We start from the raw sequence: 22,792 nt of genomic DNA, 5'->3' as shown, positions 1-22,792 counted from the left end.
CTTTGGAGCTGTTCTACACCAGGATGGGTGCCTGCTCCGGGGGTCAGACAGGGCATCTTCCTGTAACTAGGCAATTGCTGTTACTGTTGTCACATTTATTGTTTTTTTTTTCTAGGAAATTTACCAAGTTTTGGCTCAGGGGTTTACATTTCCTACCCCCCTAGCACAAGCTTTCACTATTCAGGCTCCAAATGGAAGGCACTGAGGCTGTAATTACAGCGGCATTAGCTCAGGAACACGCTGAGAGGAGCAGGAACAGAGCACCTGGGGAACCTAAAAGCAGCCACGGGCCTGAATTAGCTGCTGCTCTGCTTGTTGTCGCCCTGCTCCTCTCTGGGGGCCCCCTCCATCCTTGCTCTCCGCTCTTCTCCACCTCCGCCCCAGGCTGCTCTTTTGCTCTTCCCCTCTGTCTACCGGTGTCCTGTCAGGTGCAAGAAACACGGAAGAACCACCTGGCTGGTGTAGAGGTGGTGTCCCCAGAGCAGCCTTTATGTGGACGCATGTTCTTGGATCCCGGTGTGGGCAGGCTGGTTTTGCCACAGCTCGGGGGACAGCTTGGAGGCCACACCCCACTGGAGACAAGCCCTAGCTGTTCTCTCCTGGGCCCTACTTTTGGTCTTTGTGTCCAGGCATCCTGAATTGTTGTCAGCTCCTCCCAGCTTTTGCCCCAGCTCTTTGTTCCCTTGGCCTGGGACCCTCTTTTTACTCTTTTTGCTTCCTCTGACTCATCCAGTAGGTTTAGCTGAGATGTCACTGCTTCCGTGACCCCTGGTCTGGGCAGGATGCTTTTGTCTCTGCTGCCACAGCACCCTGACTTCCCCAATGCACAGCTTAGCATGCCACGGGCCGCTCCCCTGTCCCAAGCTGGGTCTTGGGGAAGTGCTTACACACAGTAGGCCTTCAGTAAAGAGCTGAAAACCAACCTTGATTCCTTTTTGGTCTTAATCTTCCTTTTGCTTTCACAACAAGACGAGAGGGAACTTTTCTCTTTCTGCCTTTGTAGGGCTGCTGTTGGTAGGGTGTCGAAGTGAGGCTCAGTCTTCGTCCATTGTCTCCTGACTTTCACATCTGAGTCCTTCTGGACTAGGCCCTTACATTGATACTTGATTAGACATGGTCTTGTGTTGACTACTATTGCTGGCTTTGCATCAGTTTGGCTTCTTTAATAATTTTAGTCAACAACTTCTGAGTAGTTGGTATGTATTAGATATTGTTCTAAGTACATTATTCTTTAACTTATCAAATTTGTATTCAACACCTACTGTGTACCAGACATTGGGAAATATGGATACAGCAGGGAGTACAACCAATAAGATCCCTGCTTTCAAATGGAGTTTATATGTGACACAAACAAACAAATGACTAAGGAAGTGTTTACTATGGCAGATGGTGATGAGTTGTGGGAAAAAGAGATCGGAGAAGGGGTAAAGAGTAACTTCTTATTATGTATAGGTTAGGAAGGAGTCAAAGATAAAGTAACATTTAAGTAGAGAATTGAAAGAAGTGAGGAAAGATCATGGGGGAGAGCTTTCCAGGAAGAGGAAGCAGCCAAGTGCAAAGGCTCTGAGGTCCAGGCATATTCCAGGAAGAGCAAGGATGTGACCAGGAGGAGTAGGAGGTGAGGTCACATATAGCCACGCTGGCTAACAGAAATATAAGTCACTGATATAATTCTAAGTGTTCTGATAGCTGCATTAAAAAAGTAAAAAGAAGCAAGTAAAATTAATTTTAACTATACATTTATTTAATATATTCCCAGAATATTATTGCTCCAATATGTAGTCAAACTAAAAAATTATTAATGAAATGCTTTACATGATTATTTTTTTTCTTAGTGAATCTTTAAAATTTGGTGTGTATTTTCAGAATCTGGTGTGGACATCTCATTTTGGGCTAGCCACATTTCAGGTTCAATGACCGTGTGTGGCTAGTGGCTACCATTTTAGACAGCACAGATATAGGGCCTCAAAGACCAGGCCCAGGCCTCTGAATGAGAGGGGAGGCCATAGGAAGCTTTGGGGCCGGGGAGCATTAGCTCTCTGCCTTGTATTCCAGAAGGTTCACTCCAGCTGCGATGAGAGGATTGTTTTGAGGCAGGGGGTGGGGTGGGTGCAAGGATAGAGCAGGGAGACTAGGAAGGAGGCTCTTGCCAGTATGCGGCAGTGATGGCTTGGACAGCGCTGGGAGCAGCGGTGGTGGTGAGAAGTGGTTGGATCCCGGATGTATTCTGGAGGTGGAGCTGCCTGGCTTTTATGACGTGGCGTGTGAATGAGGAGGCTTTTCCCCCTTAAAGATGGGTGATATAATAGCTGATGGGGATGATCTAGTAGACAGAGCAAAATTAGCATGCAGGAGAGAGAAAAAAAGAGAGGAGTCAAGGAGGTACCTAGATTTTTAGCCTGAGCTAGTGGGAGGGTGAGTTGTTTTGAGACGGATGAGGGGGATGGTGGTGGGGGAACAGCCTCTGGGGGGAATGTGCGTTTGCTTTGGGGCCTGTTAAGGTTGAGATGCAGTGTCAGCCTTTCAGGTAGAGTGGGCAAACAGTTAGTTAGACGTATGAATCTGGGGCTCAGGGGGAGGCCTGGTTGGGGACAAGCCATGGGCACCCTGGGGAGTGGGTGCACATAGAGAAGCAGGGCTGAGCCCTGGAGGAAAAGGTGGAGGCTGTGAAGGTGAGTGCAGGGCGGCAGCGGGAAGCCCAGTGGAGAGGGAAGACTGTGAGGAAAGGGGGCCAGACCTGCTGTGTCTCATGTCCAGATGAGCTGAGGAGGAGGAAGCCCCAGGATCCCTGACTACTGGCAAGAGGCAGAGGCAGACGCCAGGCTGTGTTGGGTCCAGGTGAGACCAGCAGGGGAGAAAGAGATTGCTGGTATGGACGACTCCTTTGAGGGGTTTTGTTTAAAGGAGAGCAGAGGCTAAGGCTCATCCATCCTAAAACCTAAGCTGATGATTCTCCTGGTGAACACAGTGCTGGCACCACCTGGCTCTTGCTCTGGTTTGCCACCAGTGTGCTGGGTGACCTTGCCTCAGTGTTCTTATCTGTAAAATCAAGAGGTAGGGCTAGGTGACCTTCCATCTGGCTCTCCTGGCCAGAATGTCTCAGGTGGGCATGTACAGGCTGGATTCCTGCCTCCCTCCAGTCTGTCATCAGGAAGGGCAAGAGGCACTCTGTGGGTGGGGTTGGCTGGCAGTAAAGGGTCAGGTAATCCTTAGAAGAGCCAAGACTTGTGGGATGGGGTAGCCAGCACAAAGGGAACTTGACAGATGGTGGCAATCCTGCTTTGTGTGCAAGATATTCCACTCCATTGGCAGAGCTCGAAGCCATGGCACTAGGGGCCAAGTCCCAACATCCAGCACATGTGCCTTTGCTTGGTTATGCATTCAGCCCCGTTAGAGTCTGAGGCTGGGCTTCAGCCTCTACTTCTACTGCTGGGGCTCCCACCTGGAGCTTCCTTTTTAGGGGTTCTCCATGCTAATGAGCTGCTGTAGCACCCCTGCCATGCAGCATTTTGAAATGTGTAAGGACAGTTTTCAGTGGTCCTTTGGTGAGGGTGAGGATGGTGGCATTGGTGGCTGCTGAAGACGCCATGATGAGAATCGTCCCTCCCTAAATCCAGCAGTACCCTGAGCAGAAGCCTGTTCAAGTGTGCCACTGCGGGGCACTTCAGGGCCTGGGAGCCCATATTGCCTCCACTGCCCCTCAGTTGTGTGATCGTGAACCAGTCATTTTGTTTACCATTACCCACTTTTGTGAACAGGGCAAGAACACCTAGTTGCTTGCCTTTTTTTTTTTTTTTTAGGTTTATTTATTGAGAGAGAGCAAGAGTGAGAGTGAGAGCGAGAGCGAGAGCGAGAGCGAGAGCGAGAGAGAGAGAGAGAGAGAGAGAGCATGCACACATGAGTGGGGGAGGGGCAGAGAAAGAGGAAGAGAGCGGGAATCCCAAGCAGGCTCCACAGTGTCAGCAAAGAGCTGGGTGCAGGGCTTGATCTCACAAACTGTGAGATCATGACCTGAGCTGAAATCAAGAGTCAGACACTTAACCAACTGGGCCACCCGTTTCCTCCAGTTGCTTGCCTTTTAGGTTGTGATAAGTTTTAAATGAGGCTGGATTAACAGTCTTCATCATCACAGCTCACCACAGGGACGGTTTGCTGTGCACCAGGTGCCACCCCAAGCACTCGTGGAGCTGTGTATTCCTGCATTTTAATCCTCACTGCCTGTTGGGTGAACCATTTCATGGAGGAGGAAACTGAGGCAGAGGGCATCTTGAATCCTGGGAGGTGTGCCCAGTGGGCCAGTGGTGGTGGTCTTCCAGGGCCCCTGTAGGCCCGTGACCTCCCTCTCCTTCGCCCCCAGGGACAGGGGCAGACCCGGTGGCCAGCGCCAAGAGCAACCACTGCCTAGATGCCGCCAAGGCCTGCAACCTGAACGACAACTGCAAGAAGCTGCGCTCCTCCTACATCTCCATCTGCAACCGCGAGATCTCGCCCATGGAGCGCTGCAACCGCCGCAAGTGCCACAAGGCCCTGCGCCAGTTCTTCGACCGCGTGCCGGGCGAATACACCTACCGCATGCTCTTCTGCTCCTGCCGAGACCGGGCATGTGCCGAGCGCCGCCGGCAGACCATCCTGCCCAGCTGCTCCTATGAGGACAAGGAGAAGCCCAACTGCCTGGATCTCCGCGCCGTGTGCCGCACTGACCACCTGTGCCGGTAAGCCCGCCCTGCAGCCCCGCTGCGCGCTCCCGCCCACGCGCTAAGACCGGCCTTTATGGTTTGTCTCCTCTGTTCACTCGTGCTTAGAAAAGTGGGAGTCCAACTGAACAACCCGGTGAGCAGAGAGTTTCATAGACCTTAGAGCCTGGCCTGAGAAGGGACCTTCAGTGAATTTGGCCCCACTCCCGAAGGAAGCCCCCACCTCATATCCCTCCCGGTGAGGTAGTGTGGCCGGCAGGAAGGGGTCCTCCTAAATTGCAGAGGCAGCTCCTTTCACACAGAGAGCTGAGCTAGTCTGGTGCTGCGGTGGGGAGTGGGTTTGAGTCTGACTGCCCGGCTATGACTTTTCCACTTATTAGCTGTGTGATTTGGAGCAAGTTGTAAGAGTTTTCGCCGTTCCTTTACCTCTAAATAGGAGTAAAAATGTCCACATTGGGTTATTGTGAGGATTAGGTGACATAATGTGTGTCTGAAGCTTAGCACAGAGCTTGGTGTATAGTAAATGTTTGATAAGTGTGGCCTAAATATTAGCAAGGTTTTTTTCGGTTGTCATTACTGTGAGTTGAAATTTGCCTCTAGTTCTTATATGTCTTCCCTGTTTGTTGTTAAGCATTTATTGAGTCCCTGTTGTGCGCAGCACTCAGTTCTAAGACCTGGGCGTGCAGAGGTGAACACTGTGCTCTCCGAGGAGCAGCCTGTCCAGAAGGGTACACAGACAAAGCAGGGATCCCAGTGCAGTGGGATCAGGGCTGGGGGCTCTCAGATGAGGCGGCACAGGGTAGGGACATCTGCCTCTGTCTGAGGCTCTAGAGGAGGGGGCCTTGAGCTAAACCTTGAAAAATGAGAAGGTGAAAGCTAGGGAATGTGTCAGCTGGAAAAGCATATACAAAAGGCTGGAGGGTAGGAGAGAGCCCGGCTGAAGGGGAACTGCAGATGGTGGGCACACATGGACTATGGGCTGTGAGGTGGGGAGGCCACAGCTGGGGCTGCTGGAGAAATAGAGGCCATGGGAGTGCAGAGACATTGAGGTTGCTTACTGTGTTCTGGATGCTAGTTTATTATACGGTTTGTCTAATTTAATTCTCACAGCAAAGCTACTAGGTAGATAACTATTATCATCTTTATCTGTAAAATGAGGAAATAGAGACATAGAAGGTAGCTTGCCTAAGGTCACACAGCTCATACATTTCAGAGGTGCGATCCATCCATCTACACTGCTTCTTTCCCATGTAGTGTACTGGCCTGGCCTCAGATCCAGCTGTAGGAATGGACAGAAGTGTATCATTTCAGATATGATTGGTAAGTAGACTTGACAGGACTGGGTGATTGGTTGAAAGTTCCCTGGAGGCGGAAGTCATTTCTGTTTCGTTTACTCCACACCTCATCCTGAGCTGAAATCGTAGAGGCTGGCACATGGGAGCACTCTACAGACGTTTCTTGAATGGATAAATGAATGGTGACCACTGTATTTCCTAGTTAAGTAATTATGGGATGAAGAAGCCATTCAGTGTGTGTGTGTGCGTAGGGGGGTTGGGTGTGTAGTATTTGAGTTGCCTGCAGGACCGTTGCCATCCCCTTGGCAATGTCTGGGGCATGCTCGGTAAAGAGGCTGGAGTGGAGAAATGGGTTTGGGGGTTGCTGGGCACTTTGTTGGTGATTAAAGCCCGAGGAGTGAGTGAAATGGTACAGGGTGGGTTGGTAGAGCCCAAAAGGAGTCTAGGATGGAGAGGCCTGAAGATTTGGGCATCCTCAGTGTTTAGGTGATGAGAGAAGCCATTGTTGTGGATAGTGAGACAGAACTCTGCTGGAAATGTGCATTTTTTTAGGGAGTGGCAAAGGAAGTGGGGCTTGTGGCTGGGAGACTCGGAGGGTAGAAGGACGGCCAGGAGAGGGTGGGCCTCTTCTCCTAGGAGAGAAGAGGTTCCTGAGGGAGGGAGTGACTGAGACATGGTGCCTCAAGTTGTGTACATGTGTGTACGAGAGTGTGAGTGTGCATGTGAGGAAGTGTAAGTGTGTATGTAGGAGGGGGTGTGGGTGTGTGTGAGAGAGTGTGAGTGAGAGCATGTGAGTGTGAAAGTGTATGTGTGAGGGAGTGTGTGAGTCTGTGTGAGTGAGTGAGTGAGTGAGTGGCAGGTGGAAGCCAGCTGCAGTTGGTCCAGGCCTGGCAGGAGGCAGAAGTGGAGGCAAACCCTCTTATTGAGGACTTGCACGCACAGAAGAGAGAGAGACACACACACATATCCCGAAACAGAGGCTGCAGGGGGGAAGGGAGGCCTCTCTCTACTCTGGGTGCAGTGGGGCCATGTTGGATGAAAGGGAAGCGCTAGTTTGGTTTGGAAAATAAGCAATGCCTGAGTTCAGAGACAGGCCTGATCCCAAGAGCTCACTGCAGGGCTTGAGAAAACTGTGAAGAGGGTAGGCTTTTCTCTATTGCTTACTTAAAAAATAGGTCTTATCACTTACAAACACTGATTGAGTCGATTTAAAACAAGCCACACATACGACAAGAGGATAGTTAGAGGTAGAAACACAGGGCCTTGCAAAGAAGGCAGGAGCTAGTGCCTCAGGTGTGCAATCTAGCAGCACTGAGCTGGAGCTCTGTGCCTCATGGTGGCTGGCCATGACTGGCCACACAAGTTCCAGAAAACGACGGAAGGGAGCATGGTAGTTCTTGGACAGACACAACATTCTCTCCTTCTTTTAAGTGCTGACATGACCCACCAGGCTACTACACACAGTGTATGTAAAATGACAGATGGACTAGAAGCTGGGCCTGGGAGGGAGCCGGAGGGGCAGCCTAAGTCTGGGCCCAGTGATGACAGGCCGGGGCCTGCAGGAGCCTGTGCTCACCTGTGGGCCAGGTGCACCAAGGCCAGCAGGTGAGCTGCCTCCAGCTGTCTCGATGAGGAGCGGTAGCGGATGAGTGCAAGAGCACCAGCACCCCCTTCATGAGTCCTGTGTTAAGGAGGAAGAGTGTGTGTCATTCCCAGGGCAGGGGTCCATGGCCCTGAGCAAGAGGGGAGAGTTTAGAGCAGGCTTATAGAACATCTGTGTTTGTTTAAAGAGCCAGAGGGGTTTTTTGTTATTTGTTCCAGTGGTGGGATTAAGCCTCATATCGCAGAACCAGAAGGGGTGTTTCCACGAGATTAAGGGTTGAGGAGGTCTGGAATGAGGCACCAGTGGAGATAAGGGTTGACAGCCTCTGAGAGGCACTGAGCCAACTGAAGGAGGCTCCATGCATCAGGACGTAAATTTAGACAGCGACCGCAGGACCCATGAACAGTGCAGTCTCTAGAAGTTTGAATTGGGTCAAGTGTAGAAGTTCTAGGTGCTCCAGGATGTGACAGGGTGAGTTCCTGGTCTAGAACTGGGGCATTCCTGTAACCCTCCCTGCCCAGTTCCCATCCCTGCACAGATTTAAAGTGTAGTCTTGAAAGTGGCAGGACAGGGCTGAAGGAGAATCTGCATCCAGGATGGGGCTGGCAGGGCGTGGGGATTATACTAGCATGGCCAGGTGTCCTCGGGGAGCTTTGCCTATGACTCAGAGCTGAGGCTTGAGGTGCACTGGGCTGAAATAGATTGATAAGTGGTGGGTGGAAATGGTCGCCGTGGTCACCCAAGAGCTGGAAGACCTGCTCCTGGTCTCCTGAGTGGTCCTGGGGGGGGAGGGCATTTCACTCCTCATTCCCTTGGTTTCTTCACTGACCACATAGGGATGCTCACCAGTCTGCAATGACCCTTCCCAGGTCTGTGAGTCTGGGTTTTGGGGCAGCTTTCTCCTCCTGCACCTCCATTTGAGGTTATGTTCCCGGGGAGATGAGCTCTTGGCACAAGAGGACATGACAGAGACACCACCTTGGGGTAGAGGGCATGAGAGGGCAGATTTGAAGGACCTAGGGACAGGCCTGGAAGGGGAGGAGCTGATTTTTCCCCATGTCCTTGCAAATCTGACTTACTGACCCATGGACCCTTTCCCCATGGAGGAGCCCAGGAGGTGATGGGTGGCTGGAGGGGAGTGTGCAGAGAAGAGGCAACCCAGGCTTTGTTCTCCCTATGCCCAGGAAGGAGCACCCTCACTTCCTTGCCTGGCATTGGATCCTTCCAGGTTTCTGCCCTTCAAGATAGGCACCACAGGTAGAAATCTGTGAAAGCTATGAAATCGAAACTCAGTGCCATGATGTTTCGATCAGGAAATGGAGACCCCAAGCCTTCTTTCCCTGGGCGCTTTAATGGACAAAACTAGCTTTGATGGGGGTCATGGGAAAGCTTCTTTGGGTTGATTCTTGGAGAATGAGGCCCTTGCATGCAGGCGTCTTTCGGGTGCTGTAGCACTTAGTCCTCACTTTGCAAAGCTTGCCTGGCCCCCTTCACTTTCCTGCTGGAGGATTTGGGGCCCAGCTGTGCTTCTTCCTGAGTGAATCTTGGCCTAGGATTCCTGGGAGGGGGCAGCTCTGCCAGAGCCCACCTCACCTGGCACTACAGTAAAGCAAGTCTGTTGATCTGCTTTGTGACATACCCACGGGCAGGCCTTGTACATTCCCAGTGTGATATTTAACAGACTCCACTGTGCTGTCTTATGAAATGTCACTAAACACAAGGTGTTGGGGTTTGAAGAAGCCTTTGGTTAAACAAGGACCTCTCTGTGCTGGGCCAGGGTTTGTGGGAAGTGCTTCTGAGTCCTCCCCTGACTCTTTGGAATAGGATCAGCATGGAAGCTTCCTGCCCCGTGGTTCCAACTAGCCCCAAATTTGCATGCTCTGTCTCTGGCTTTTGTCTGGTTTGTATCCCATGAGCCTTTAGAGTTGTACACTTAAGTTCAGTAGAGGCTTTTCCCTTAAAAGTCTTCTGATATGGAGTCTGAAAAGCCCAGAGAATCTCTTGGAATAAATCTATGGAATTTGGCTGAATTCTTTCACCCTAGCCCCTCAATGGGCCGTAACCTACTTTTTTTTTTTTTTTTTTTTGGTAACACAATCTTTTGATTTCTACTCTCCACTTATACTCATTGCAAGGATGGCCTGGATCGTGCTTGTGTGTGTGTGTGTGTGTGTGTGTGTGTGTGTGTGTGTTTGTGTGTGTGTTTATGGCTGAGAAGCTGTGGGGAGGATGGTTCTGTTGTCCTGTAAACTGTGTCCCTTTCAGGCCTCGTTTGGAAGAAGCCCTCTGAAATGCCCTGATCCTCTTGGTCTGCCAAGAGGATATAAATAACTTGGTGCTGGCCCTGTGCCATGTCCTGGACTATAATTTAACCTTTGGGTGCTAAGGATATGTATAAATAGATTCCAGCCTGGGGCTGCCCTGGCTGCCTGGGCCCAACGTGCAGTGGACACTGTCCTTGTCCAGGAGGAGTTCTGGGAAGGCAGAGGGGCTGGAGTTCCCCCTCCACCCCCTAATCAAGGTTGTCCACAGGGAGCGGGAGGAGTCCCTTTGGCAAGCTCAGCCTCTTGCCTCGCTTGTGGCATATCTGGGAGCTGTAGGCAGTGTATATGGACAGGTTTGGATTTGCTTCTTGGTTCCTTGGGGTAGCCTCTCAGCTTCCTTTGGACTCTTTATAGAATCTGTTGACTGATGCTTTCAGCGAGTTATCTCTATGAATGGCAGCAGATGATTATTTGCATGGAGTAAATGGGCTCTGGGGCTTCCAAGCCTTCACTTTTCATAAAGGAGGGGGTCTGGAATATCTTGAAATCATATACAAAGTTTTGTGTGTGTGTTCCAGAGAGAGATACATTGCTTTCATTAGATTCTCAAAGGTTTCCTTGATCTCTCAAAGCTTAAAAACCTCTGCCTTCTCTAGATGGCCAGCTTGGACTGGCTGCCTGGAGGATTGTGAATGATTGATTAGCGAGGCCTGCCACAGGCACGGGAGGGGCACAGTGGATGCCCTGCTGGAATCCAGCCAGTGTTCCTGAGCCTAGCAGGTCCCCTGGAGCAGGAGAATGCAGGTCTTAGGGCCATTCCTTTATTCATTTGACAACTATTTATTGAACATCCACTGTGGGCCAGGTCTTGTACTCAGATCAGAAAGTTCATGAACTAGGGGGAGGTCCTTGTCCTCAGTTTGCTTATACTCTCGTGTCAGCACTCTGTTTATTGCCTCTGCAGCAAGAATAGAGCCACACAATAAACTAGATGATAAGCATTTCTACTCAGGTTCTCTTGACATCACAGATCTGATCTGCTACCTACTTGGGTAACAGTGAGAGCAGTCACACACATGAATCTGGTTTATGGGTCTGCCTGGTCTTGAGCAGAGCTCAGAGCCCCAAATCCCAATCTATTTTCAGAGCAAAGCTGTGCCCAGGAGTGCCATGGGGTAGAGAAGTTACCTCTTCCTGAAGAAAACCTAACCAGTAAGGTTGCCAGTAGAGGGAGATGCTTCATGTGGGCAGCATCTTGGGATCTTCAGCCTTGCCAGAGACCCCGAAACCCACCTTCCCACTGGGGATCCCATGCTAGCTCCTGCTGCTGGCCTTAGCAGGGGTCCTGCCCGAATGACTCCTTTTAGAATTTCCTGTGGCATATTGAGACCAAGCTGAATGTTGAACATTATTTTACAAAGGCTCTGGGAAAATAAACATGGTGAGAAGCTGCTGCCTAGATATCAAGTTTACATCTTGTGGTTCTGCCCACTGCAGGGCAGAGAGTGCCTTTAACCTTTCCCATCCAGACTAGCTCTCTGGGCCTCTGGGCTCCACAGAGATGTGGTGGTACACCCCTTGTCTAGTTAAGGTCCCCTCTTGTGGAGTTCTGCATGAGAGCCTCTTCAGTACTAGATGATCGGCAGGAGGAACGACCCATTTGGGGGAGATGCCACTATGCAGAGAGGATCAGAATACAAGCCAGTAAGGTCTGTTCCTACCACAGGCATTACATACGTTTGTGTGTGCATTTGCTTACATGGGACCACGGCACTTTTAGCTGCTGTGTTCTTGGTTGTGCCCTAGGCTCCTTGACTATATCCACTTCCACTCATTGACATGGGCTCTCTACTGGCTTGCTACTTAGTGTCTTAGGGCTGCTCTTACAAAATGCCATTGACAGGGAGTGGGGTGCTGAAATAGTTCTGGGGGCCAGAAGTCTGAGATCAGGGTAGCAGCATGGTTGAGTTCTTGGTGAGGGTCATGTCCTCATGTGGCCTTTCTTGGAATGTGTCTCTTCCTTTTTGTATAAAGGCATGAGTTCCATCATGGAGGTTCTACCCTCATGACCTGATTACCTCTTAGAGACTCTTCCTCCAGATACCATCACACTGGGGATCAGGGTTTGAACATATCATCAGTTTGGAGGGATATGAACATTCAGTCTATCGCATGAAGACTTACCCTTCACTCAAAGCCTGTTTGGTCCCCATCTCCTAGCTGTGCCTTCTCCTGATGCTAGAACTTTGTCTGCATCCTTCATGTGGCACCAATCACATGACTTTCCTTTAGCACTTTATCTTCCCAGTTAGGTCTCTGGTTTTGTTGTATTTTTATATTATATTACTACTGTTTGACTTATTTAACAAATATTTACTGTGTGTCAGGCACTATGCTAGGCACAGGAACACACTAGGCATGGTGTCTGCACCCTTGGAGCTTATATAATCTGATGGAGGAGAGAGGAGTAAACAGATAAATATATAATTAACATTTGCAAAATGAGCAGGATGTAGAAATAGAGCATAATGGGGGTGGGGGGGGAAGCTTCTTGGACAGGGACCGGGACAAGTTTATCAGAAGAGGTGACGTTTAAACTGAGATCTGACAAACGAGAAGTCAGAGGTGAGAGAGATGGGGGAGAGCATTTAATGCAGAGGGAATAGCATGTGCAAAGGTTTGGAGGAGGGAGGGCACTGGGCCATTGCTGGGGAAATGAAAGAAGGCTGCTGTGGCTGGAGCAGAAGGGACCCCTGGGGAGAGGAGCAGGAGGAGGCAGAGGGGGCAGGCAGTGCCAGGTCGCACAGGGCCTGCAGGCCACAGCAAGGAGTTTGGATTTTGTTGTAGACTGAAGTATAGCTGACATACAACATTACATCAGTTTCAGGTATGTGACATAGTGTTTTGAGAATTCTGTACATTATGCAGTGTTCATTATGGTAAGTGTAGTCACCCCGTGTCATCACACAAAGCTACTACAATATTATTGACCATATTCCCATGCTGTACATTACATCCCTGTGACATATTTGTTTTATAACAAGGAATTTGAATTTTTTTCTAAGCACAATTAAAAGGAAGCTTAAGCCAACTAGTAACATTATTTAAATTAGGATATGAAAAGATGACTCTGGCTATTGTGTGGAGAGTCAAGGGAGGGGGCAAGAATGGCCTCAAAGAGCCAGGGAAGAGGTTATTCTGGTATCAGGAGACCAGAAGTGATGGCAGCTCAGGCCAGGGGCTGACCGTGTGCAGAGGGATAAGTGGGCTGATGTGAGATATTTGGAGATGGAAATGATATACCTTGATGTGGGAGTGAGAAGATGAAGGAATTCAAGGGTGACCCACTGGCTTCTGGCTTAAGCATCGTGGTGTGTGATCATGCCATTTTCTGAGACGGTGAAGTCTTGGACAGGGAGATAAATCAGGAATTCCATTTTAGGCATGTTAATTTTGAGATGCCTTGGAGACATTCCTATCTGGAGCTTGACTGGGGTTATAAATTCTGAGGGTCGTTAGCATATTTCTGGTATTCAAGGCTAGGATAATGGACAGGGTCTCCCAGAGACAGGCTGGCCTGGGTGGAGGCACTGAGAATGTGCCTGGCACCTGTGAGTGTCTGGTAAGGGGTCGGTGGCATTATTACGGTATCCCAGGAGTCAGAAGGAGATTTTTGAGAAGGAGGGAGGGGATGGCTGTGCCAGCTTCTGTTGAGAGGTCCAGAAAGATGAGGACACACAACTGACCATTGGATCTGGGAAAGTGGAAGGCACTGGTGACTTTTTCCACAGCGGTTTGAGTGAAGAGGTGATCAAAGAAGCTTGATCAGAGCCATAGAAACATTTGTCACTTGGCTGGTCAAAGTCTCCTGGGAAAGATCCCCAAGGGATGGGAGTGCATGCAGCATAGAGAAGTTGCTCATCTGCCTTTTCAGTGAAAAAATGGCCAAGGGGAACCCAGCGCTGGCATGACTTTGACAAGTATAGGATGGGGTCACTGCCACAGTGAGCACTCTCAGGCACTCTGCCATGGCACCCTGCAGATCCTAGGGGCACACCCTTGATGAGGGTCAGTCGGTGATCCTGTGGCTACCCAGTCTTGGAGATATGGTGTGGACCCCATGTGGCTGATGGTCTTTGATTGCTGACACATACACTGCAATGTGATTAGGATCCCAAACATCCCCACCTTCCATGTCCTCCCTGGGCTCTAGGGGGCAGTGATTTGGTTGCCACTGACACTGCTTTTCTAGCTATGACCAAAAGGGCCCTTAAATGTGGGAAGAGACCTTTCTCTAAACCCCATGATCTTCTGAACCTCTTAGATGACCCACCCACCTGGAGCAGACAGCTTGAAGTTGGTTGAGGAATTTTGCCTTTTCAGCCTTCTTTAGAGGCACACACTACGGCACTGAGGAGTGTTTGAGAGGTGCCCCTGGAGCTACCTGCATAGGCATTCCTCACTGGTGTTCGGGGGTAGGATGTGGCTTTTCCCATGGTCAGCCAGGACATGTTCTTTGTCCTCCTGGGGTGGTATCCACAGGGATGAGGTGGCCCCATTCTTCTTCTTCCTAAGGAACACTAGCCTGGTATCTTGGAGCTGGCTGTCCCCCTCAGGGCTCTTTTGGAGGCTCTTGTGGAAGACTCACAGCCCTCATGCAGGTGGCCCTGCTATCCCAGGGTCTCTGAGGCAAGTAAGCATATCACACCACCGTTGGTGCCCTTACACAGGGTAGAACCAGGCACTGGGCTAGGTATGAAGGAATAGTAAGGTATTCACTCTTCATTATGGAGTAGTACCTTTGGGGATAGCTGCTTGCCCGTGTACACTGCTTTAGTCTGGAAGGGGTCTTCCCCGATGTGTGATTTTGCTACCACCTGGCCCATCGTGGGTGCTCTCTGAGCACTGTGACGTGTTCAAGAGAAGACTCCCCAGATGTAGTCTTCACTGGGCAGCATGAAGCAGCTGGAGTCACAATCCTGGCTTCCGACCCTCGCCTAGGCAGTTGTGTGAGCTTGGGCAGCTTTACCATCACAGAGCCTCTGTGTTCCTTATCAAAATAAGGACAGTAATGTGACTATGTCATATTGAAGCTTGGTAACCCATTCAACAGGACCGCTGTGGTGTCCAGCACCCAGGATGCTCAGGTAAACCACAGGCCTGCCCTGGTACTAGCTGTGAGGTGGAGGGCTGATCCCATTGAGGCTGGTGGGGGCCCTTGTGGAAGGCAGCTTTGGGGGATATCTAGATCGAGTTTGAGGGAGGAATAGGCCTGTACATGGAGGTAGGCCTCTGGTCCTTCCAGAGGGAATGCCTGTGTTATAAAGTGGGGACCCTGTGGAAGCACAGGGAAAGCAGTGTGGTGTTCTCCAGAAGAAAATGGATGTCATGAAGTCTTTTAAGCAAGAGAGTGACATGATCCTGCCAGTGTTTTGGAAAGACTTCTTTTGCTGCTGTGTACACAATGGTCTGAGAAAAGTGAGATTGGAGACTGGGAGTCCCACTGGGATTACACTGCAATGGGAAGGCCAAGATCACAGGGCGAGTGTGGAGGGTTGGGTCACAGACCCACTTCAGAAACCTTCAGAGCTCAGTTCCAGGGGACCTGAGGGAGGAGGGAGTCCAGCATCTCTGGCCTGGTGGTCTGCTGACTGATGCAGCCATCACCTGAGAGAAGAGAGGGGGAGAAGGAGGCCTAGCCACAGAGGGAAGAGGTCTGTTTCAAGCCTATCATTGCAAGCAAGTGGAAATCCCAGGGAAGTGTTTGTGTATGTGGGAATTCAGGAGAAAGGCCAGGGCTTGGGATGGAGATTATGGGATTAAGTGAGGTAATGCAGGAAGAGCAGCGAGCGTAGGGCCTGGCACTTAGGCACAAGGTAAACATTACTTCCTTCAAAGAGCGTATAAGCTCGTTTGGGGAGACAAGTCTCACACGTCTGAAAACATTAAATACGAAGAGGAGGCCCCACTTAATTAAGTGTTGTAAGGATTAAACTGCTTGCTGCAGGCATTCAGAGAAAGGGAGCTGTGTGGCTGGAAGAGCCATGGAAGGTGGTGTGGAGTCCTAGGTCCTGCGGCTGGGACAGGAAGGAGGGCAGGGTGCCCCAGGGGCAGAGGCTACCAGGGGAGGGGGACAGAAAGGAGAATCAGGATTGGGCATGTCTTGTTCCAGGTAGGGAGAAATGTCCTGCTCAGAGCAGAAGGTCCCACAGGTGGAGGAGAGTGTGTGTGCATGTGTGTGCATGTGTGTGTGGAGCTTTGAGATGCCCTGGGGAGACACAGAGCACATAGTGTCTCCCCTATCCCTCCCAGGCCTCCCACTTTGTGTCCCAATTCCAGCAGACTTAGAGTTTCCCAAATCTGTTGCTTACTAAAGAAGAAGAAATAGAGTCTGGTGAAAAGGGTCTTAGATTAGGAGTTATACTAAATCATACTACTGCTGCAGTCCTAGTCCTACCTTTGTCAGTACTGGACTCTGATCTACTGGAAACTGGGATGGGTAGTGAGTTTCCCATCCTCAGAGGTACATACCAGGCAGAGGCTGGAGGCCCCTTGTCAGGCCCCAGATGAGTGTCAGGTTGGATGGGCTTTGTAGGTTCCTTCTGAACAGGTGTGACATGGATCTCTTGTCTCTTGGGGTCATTGAAGAGAATGGATGAATGGATTACATGAGTCAGGAGGCTCCCTCCCCTCCCCTTTCTCTTTCCTTTTTATCCTAATTTTTATTTACTTTTAATTTATTTTTTAAAGTCTCATTTATTTTGAGAGAGAGAGAGCATGCATGTACACACACAAAAAGCGGGGGAGGGGCAGAGAGAGAGGGAGAGAGAGAATCCCAAACAGCCTGCATGCTGTTTGCACAAAGCCTTGATCCGGGGCTCAAACCTGAGAACCGCGAGATCATGACCTGAGCCAAAATCAAAAGTTGGACACCAACCTACTGGGCCACCCAGGCACCTCTTTCCCTAATTTTTAAAGTGAAATTCACTTTACCATTTTTGCTGATTATAAAAGTGATATGCACTTACTATAACACATCATTCAGGCAAGTGTCCTAATAAAAGTAGAAATCATCTTCATCTCTAATACCTTGAAATAAGCCATGGTCACATTTTGGAAAAATATACTTCCAGACTTCGTAAATATGCATACACATATTTTGGCAAAAATGATGTCATGGAGTATTGCTGTTTTCTAAGCTATTTATTCTCTAAATATACTGTTAACATTCAATCTTTGTTAGCATCTTCATACATACAAGTGAACTGGATTTTAATGGAGGTCTAGTTTTGCCCATGGGTTTGTGTCCCACTTGTTCTTCGCACACGGTGCATTCACTCTTACGGGAGAAACTTGTGTCTGGATCCGCGCCTGCCAGAAGGTGGGGACCACTGCATTCTAGGCCCTCAGAGGGAGTGGGTACCAGGCAGCAAGACCCTCAAGAGAGCTCTTGGGTCCCGACCTGGGACTTTCTCAGGGTGGAGAGGAGACAGGGGACTGGAATGAAGCAGTGTCTCCATGGTGGGTGTGAGTGCTTGTGGCTAGCTTCTCTTGGCGGGCTTCAGTTGCTCTCAGCCAGAGTAAGTCATTAAGGAGAGTGCGGTCTGTTTCCTCTAACTTGTCAGAGGCAGCGTGCAGGGTGAGGACTGTAATGGAGCCAGTGAGTTTTAGAATGGAATATGCCAAGGCCTCTTTAGCTGCCATCCAATGACAAGGAGAGATGATGCCCAATGTGGAAAATTTTAGGAATCGGCATTAGTGTTGACACCATTAAGAAATAGGCTGGCTGGTGAGGTTGAGGACAGGGGTCCGTGGGGGCACTTTGGAGGGGCCTGGGCTGGAGAGTATCAGCAGGCTGAGCCTGGAAGGAAGGTCTGGGGTGGTGGCATATTTTCTCCACTTGGTTTTTCCTAAGTGCTTTGCTTCTCTTGGGGAGTTTTAAGTAAACTAAGCAAGGATCATTGCCTGCTGCTTGCTAATCCTCCCCTAGTTCCAGCAGGGATGGGAAATCCCTGAGAAATCAACTAGTAGCTACCAAGTGGTAACCAGTGAGCTCAGAAGACCTGGGGGCCACAGCAGCAGAGGCAGTTAAGCTGCCAGTGAGGTGTAGAGCTATGCTTGGCACAGAGGTGGGCTCTCATCCCCCAGCCGGTACGCAGGGTGGGAAGAAGCTGGGCAGGTGACCAGGTCTGGGGGTCCCCTGCCTCCTCCTTCCCCCTGCTTGGAACGTGTCCACAGAAGTCTGGGGAGGAGGAGGCATTTTGGCCATTTCTTCTGCCTGTTTCTCCTTTTGTAGTCTAGTTTCTATAGTTAAGGCCTGTGTCTTTCAGGAGGTTGGGCTGAAAGAGGGGTCCTCAGAGAGAGAACCACCCTAAGCATCTTAACTGGCTCAAGGGTGGGAAAGGGAGAGCCCTGGAGGTCTTTGCCCACTGGTCCTAGCACCCCTCCTCTCTCCTAACTGCTTGATGGCATGGAGAGACCCTGGTGTGATGGTGTGTAACAAGGGGGGCTGGCAGGGGTAGGGCCTTGGTTCCTATGTCTTTAGTATTCCACAGCCTTTTTCAGGATGGGAGAAAGGTATGTTGTCTGGAAATGTGGCAGCTATGGACAGAGCAAAGTACAGTGCCAGAAAATGTGTCTGGGTGGAGCCCCTAAGGATCTATGTGTTCACCTGGAAACAGAGCTGCAGGAGATCTTGCAGCTCATACCAACAAAATTTCATTTATTTATTTTTTGAGCTTATTTCTTTTGAGAGAGAAAGCATGAGTGGGGGAGGGGCAGAGAGAGAAAATCCCATGCAGGCTCCACACAGTCAGCGAGGAGCATGACGTGCAGCTTGAACTCAAGAACTGTGATGTTTTGACCTGAGCCTAAATCAAGGTTTGGCCGTTCAACTGCCTGAGCCATGCAGGTGCCCCTAACAGCAAAATTTCATTTATAGATGCAGAAGCTGAGGTCCAGGGATGTGAAATTAGCTGCCCAAAGTAAGATAGCTAGGAAGTGGCAGAACCCAGGCAAAAGGTCAGATCTTCCTCCCTGGGCACTGCAAGGCATCTTGGCTGGGCAGTGGGTGGACTGGACAGGGAGTCAAAAACTGGGGTCCCGTAGTTGGGATATGGAATATATCTGAGTCTCAGTTTCCTTATTTAAAGAGCATATAGAATCAAGTCTGCCATGTCCACCTTGCATGGCTTTTGTAGAAAATGAGAGATCAGTGAAGGTGTTTGTAATGCTGCCAAGAACCCACCCCTGATATTCCCTCCCCTCATTCATTCATTCAAATGTTTTATTTAGTTTTGAGAGAGAGAGAGAGAGAGAGAGAGAGAGAACATGAGCAAAGGAGGGGCTGAGAGAGAGGGGACAGAGGATCCAAAGCAGGTCTTTGCTGATAGCAGAGAGCCTGATATGGGATTGAACTCATGAACTGTGAGATCATGTCCTGAGCAGAAGTCAGATGCTCAGCCAACTGAACCACTCAGGTGCCTGTCCCCACATATTTAAAAGTGTGATGTGTTCACCCCCAACCCCCAGAGTTTTGGCCTGTAACCTGGGGAGGAAGGTGGACAGCTAAGGGGCTATTGGGGAAGGAGCAGAATGCCAGGGAAGGCTTTGTACTTGAGTACTTGCAAAGCCCTGGAATGGTTTCTGGCTTCTGGCCATGGACAGAAGGTCTAAGACCACTTGGATCACAGGCTAGACCAGACCTTCCCTATCTTCCCAGTTCTTTCCCAGGGAGACTGTCAGACAGTCCGGAGCCCGTGTAGTCCTGCCAGAAGCCCAGCCAGTCCATGGCAGATTACAGGCTGGGCAGGAGGGGGACGTGGCGGTGTCCCATCAGTCAGTACCCCCTCACCCTCCCTTTCTTCACAAGGGCTCACGCCTGCATTGCTCTTGTCCCCTCCTCCTCTCTCCCCTTTGGATCAACCTCCCAGAGGTCAGTGGCAGAGAGGAGGGGGGGAGAAACAGAAATGATGATGACTTTGATTTTTTTCCTCTGTCGGAGCCTGGGGAGGGTGGTTGTTTTGCTTCCTGGACCTCAGCAGAGAATTCTCTGCCAGACAATCATCGCGGTGCTTTCATTGCTTTCTGATGCTCCTCTAACTGCACAGGGTCGGCTATTAAATGGTCATCAAACCTCAGCCTCTATCCCATCAATAGTCATAAAGTTGGGGAGATAAAAGCCATCAGTTTTCCATTATAGCTGAAAGCAATACTGTAGATAGCTATTTTCTGAATGCTGCAGATAGATGTATTTTAACTAGAGCAGGGTTTCCAGTGGCCCCCAGCTCAGCTGTGGGCCCTGCTGGGCCTGGGATAACCTGCCAGGTGGTTATGATGGGGTGGGGTGGGGTAGGGGGAGCCACGGGGAGCCAGGGTGTTCTCTCTCTTGTCTCTTATCTCCTTGGAGAGTTGAAAGGGCACATCTTGAGGTGTGGGGTGCTGGGCAGAGGTCACAGTGGTGGGACTGTGGGCTTCAACTCTTCATTCTAACCACATACTGTGGATAAGTGCAGGGGTTGTAATCTGCTCATTCTGATGAGAAATGACCCTCCTGAGCTCGGGCTGTGGGCAGGCTGGGCTGGGCCCAGCGCAGGAACCTGGTGATCTGTGGGACTTCTGGGGAGGGTGAGGGGGTCAGGGCAGGTTGGGTCTGTGTGGAACAGGAGGGGCCACAGCCTGAGGAAGCCAGGAGAAACTTGGGGTGTGGGACCTTGGGGAGGATGGCTGCTCCTGATATACAGTCCCGATAGCTTCTCACAGATGAGCAGGCTATTTGGCAATGGATTTTGCAATCAAACACCTTGGCAGTGAGCAGCCATCAGATAAGTCCTCAGGATGAACTTTTCAAAGCCCTCAAACCCAGGGACTCTCCTGTCTCAGGTTCCCGAAGAATATGGAGTTTGGGCCTCCTGCCTCTGACCCTGTCTTCAGCCCCCTTTCCAGGGGCACTTCTGCTTGAGGCCCCTAGGGCATGTAACTTGTCTCTGGGATTTTGCAGGGACAAGTCCCCTTTTGGGGGACTTTTTCCTGTGAAACAGAAAGTGACTCTTCATCCTAGAAGACCCCTTAGAGGTCATCACCTCTTTGAAGTTTCTCTGTCTTCCAGGAAGCTGTGTTCTGTTGCCTGTGCTCCAACACTACTTTGTCCCAACCCGTCAGAGCTATTCTTAGGATGCATTGCACTTGTAAAGTGTGTGGATTTTACTCCACAACACTCTGGGGTCAGATCACATTTCCTGATCTTTCTAAACTAGCTCTAGCTCCCTGTTCCCCAGCCGGGCCAGCAGGAAATGCAATCCCAGGTAATTGAGCTTCCCCTGTCTTGTGGCATGCCAAGCCTGGCTTAGGTGGGGAAGCCTGAAGGGATGGGGGAGGTTGATCTTCAGCATGCAGTAGTGTTCCTTCTGCCAGTTGCACTGTGGGCCTGGGTCTTTCAGCATCTGCCGGGCACCCCTAGGCCCCCACAGCTATAAACTCTACTGACTCCAGACTTGCCCAGAGAGGACCCGCAGGCACTTCCTCAACACCATGGGGCTCTCTGTTTGGCTGCTCCCAGTGGTCCTTCATCTGGGCCTTAGGGCAGTGGGATCCAGGTTCCCTCCAGCCTGGGGAAGCTGCCTTCCCTCCTGCCCTGCTCACCAAGCCCTGGGCATCTTGAGCTCTCAACCTGCTTTCACGAGGTGTCTGAAAATAAGGTGCCTTTCAGCATCTGGGACACCCAGGCCTCCTGGCCTCAAAATTCTGCTCGCCTTCTAGAAGGGGCACATGGGTGTGCAGGGAGGAAGGGAAAACACCTTCCATCATTTCGGTTCGTATGCAGCTGCACCTTTGAGAACATGAGACGCAGCTTCCTTCTCCAGGTGTCCTGTGTGCGGTGCACTATATGCATCTCTCGAGCTCACAGGGTGGCTTGTTCATTTACCCCTGCATCCAGCCCAAGGCCTGGCACAGCGCAAGGTGGAAGACATACTTGAGTTCTTGAATATTCTTTGTCTCCTTAAACAGAGGGAAGGTAGCTTAACCTTTTCTTGATGACACGGTGCTCTCCTTGACTACCCGTTCTGTTGTGCAGATAGCGTGCGCCGATGCCTTCAGGTGCTCCTGACTTATATAGAACTGTTTGCCCCTGTGCTAATTAGCCCCAGATACTGTGAATTTTGAGTTGCTGTGTTTTGCTTCTCTGGTAGTTCTGTCTCCTTCAAGTTTGCTGTCATTTCCTGCTGAAGGCTCTCTCTGCCCCTGGGAGTTTCCTTCTGTCACCCTTTCTTTTTCTCGGGTTTTCTGTGGAACAGAAAACCAGAACACCCATGTATGAGAATTTGTATGCATGATGAGCCATTAGACTCTAAGCAAAGAGATAACAGATTTTCTTAGGTGTAAAATATCTGTTTCAGTGTGCAAACTTTCTACTGCACGCAGGCAGCTTCCTGTTCATGGCAGGCTGCCAGATGAGTGACCTGCAGAACTGCTGCTATGGTGGAACTCTTTCAGATTAAAAATATAAGATGACTTTGGAAAAGGGACAAGTGAGCATATTAAGACCTTTCGAAATTGGAGTTGGCTATAGAGATGGATAAAGATGGGCACATCTCTGTTTTTGCTGCAGAAAGATGTGACCAGTTCCTCGTTGTCCTGTTTCCCTGATGACCTTGGGTACGAGCACACAGTTTGACCCTGCAGGCCCAGGGATTGGGATGGGGGTGGCTTTGGTCTCTGGTGGGGTTGTGGTACCTGCACAGGACACTGTGGGCCTGGTGTGGTCGCATCTCCGCCCTGTGATGGTGAGCACCATGCCAGTGATGGTGATAGTAAGGCCCATCCTAAGCAGCGGTGCTGTGAGGACCAGATAGGAATAAGGCATATTGAGGGCTTCTTTTTGGATATGAGGGAAGTGCAAGTTAGCTTGGTGTCACCAGCTTAATGGAAGAGACCAGG

General features: G+C 50.4%; 1 protein-coding gene across 4 annotated transcripts in view; it reads left to right on the top strand.

The window, feature by feature from the left end:
* The window catches only part of GFRA2 (GDNF family receptor alpha 2), an 82,797-nt gene that overhangs the window by 25,689 nt on the left and 34,316 nt on the right, over positions 1-22,792 (top strand). For all 4 annotated transcript variants that reach the window (XR_003907746.1, XM_029936995.1, XM_029936987.1 and 1 more), the window contains one exon: positions 4,358-4,712. Coding sequence is in view for 3 of the 4 variants with exons in the window: in XM_029936995.1 (XP_029792855.1) it covers positions 4,358-4,712 (355 nt within the window). In the remaining variant the exon portion in view is untranslated. The remainder of the gene's footprint in view (positions 1-4,357; positions 4,713-22,792) is intronic.

Source organism: Suricata suricatta, chromosome 1 (genome assembly GCF_006229205.1).
Source record: "Suricata suricatta isolate VVHF042 chromosome 1, meerkat_22Aug2017_6uvM2_HiC, whole genome shotgun sequence".
Lineage (NCBI taxonomy): Eukaryota > Metazoa > Chordata > Mammalia > Carnivora > Herpestidae > Suricata > Suricata suricatta.
This window is presented reverse-complemented; position numbering and strand designations above follow the sequence as displayed.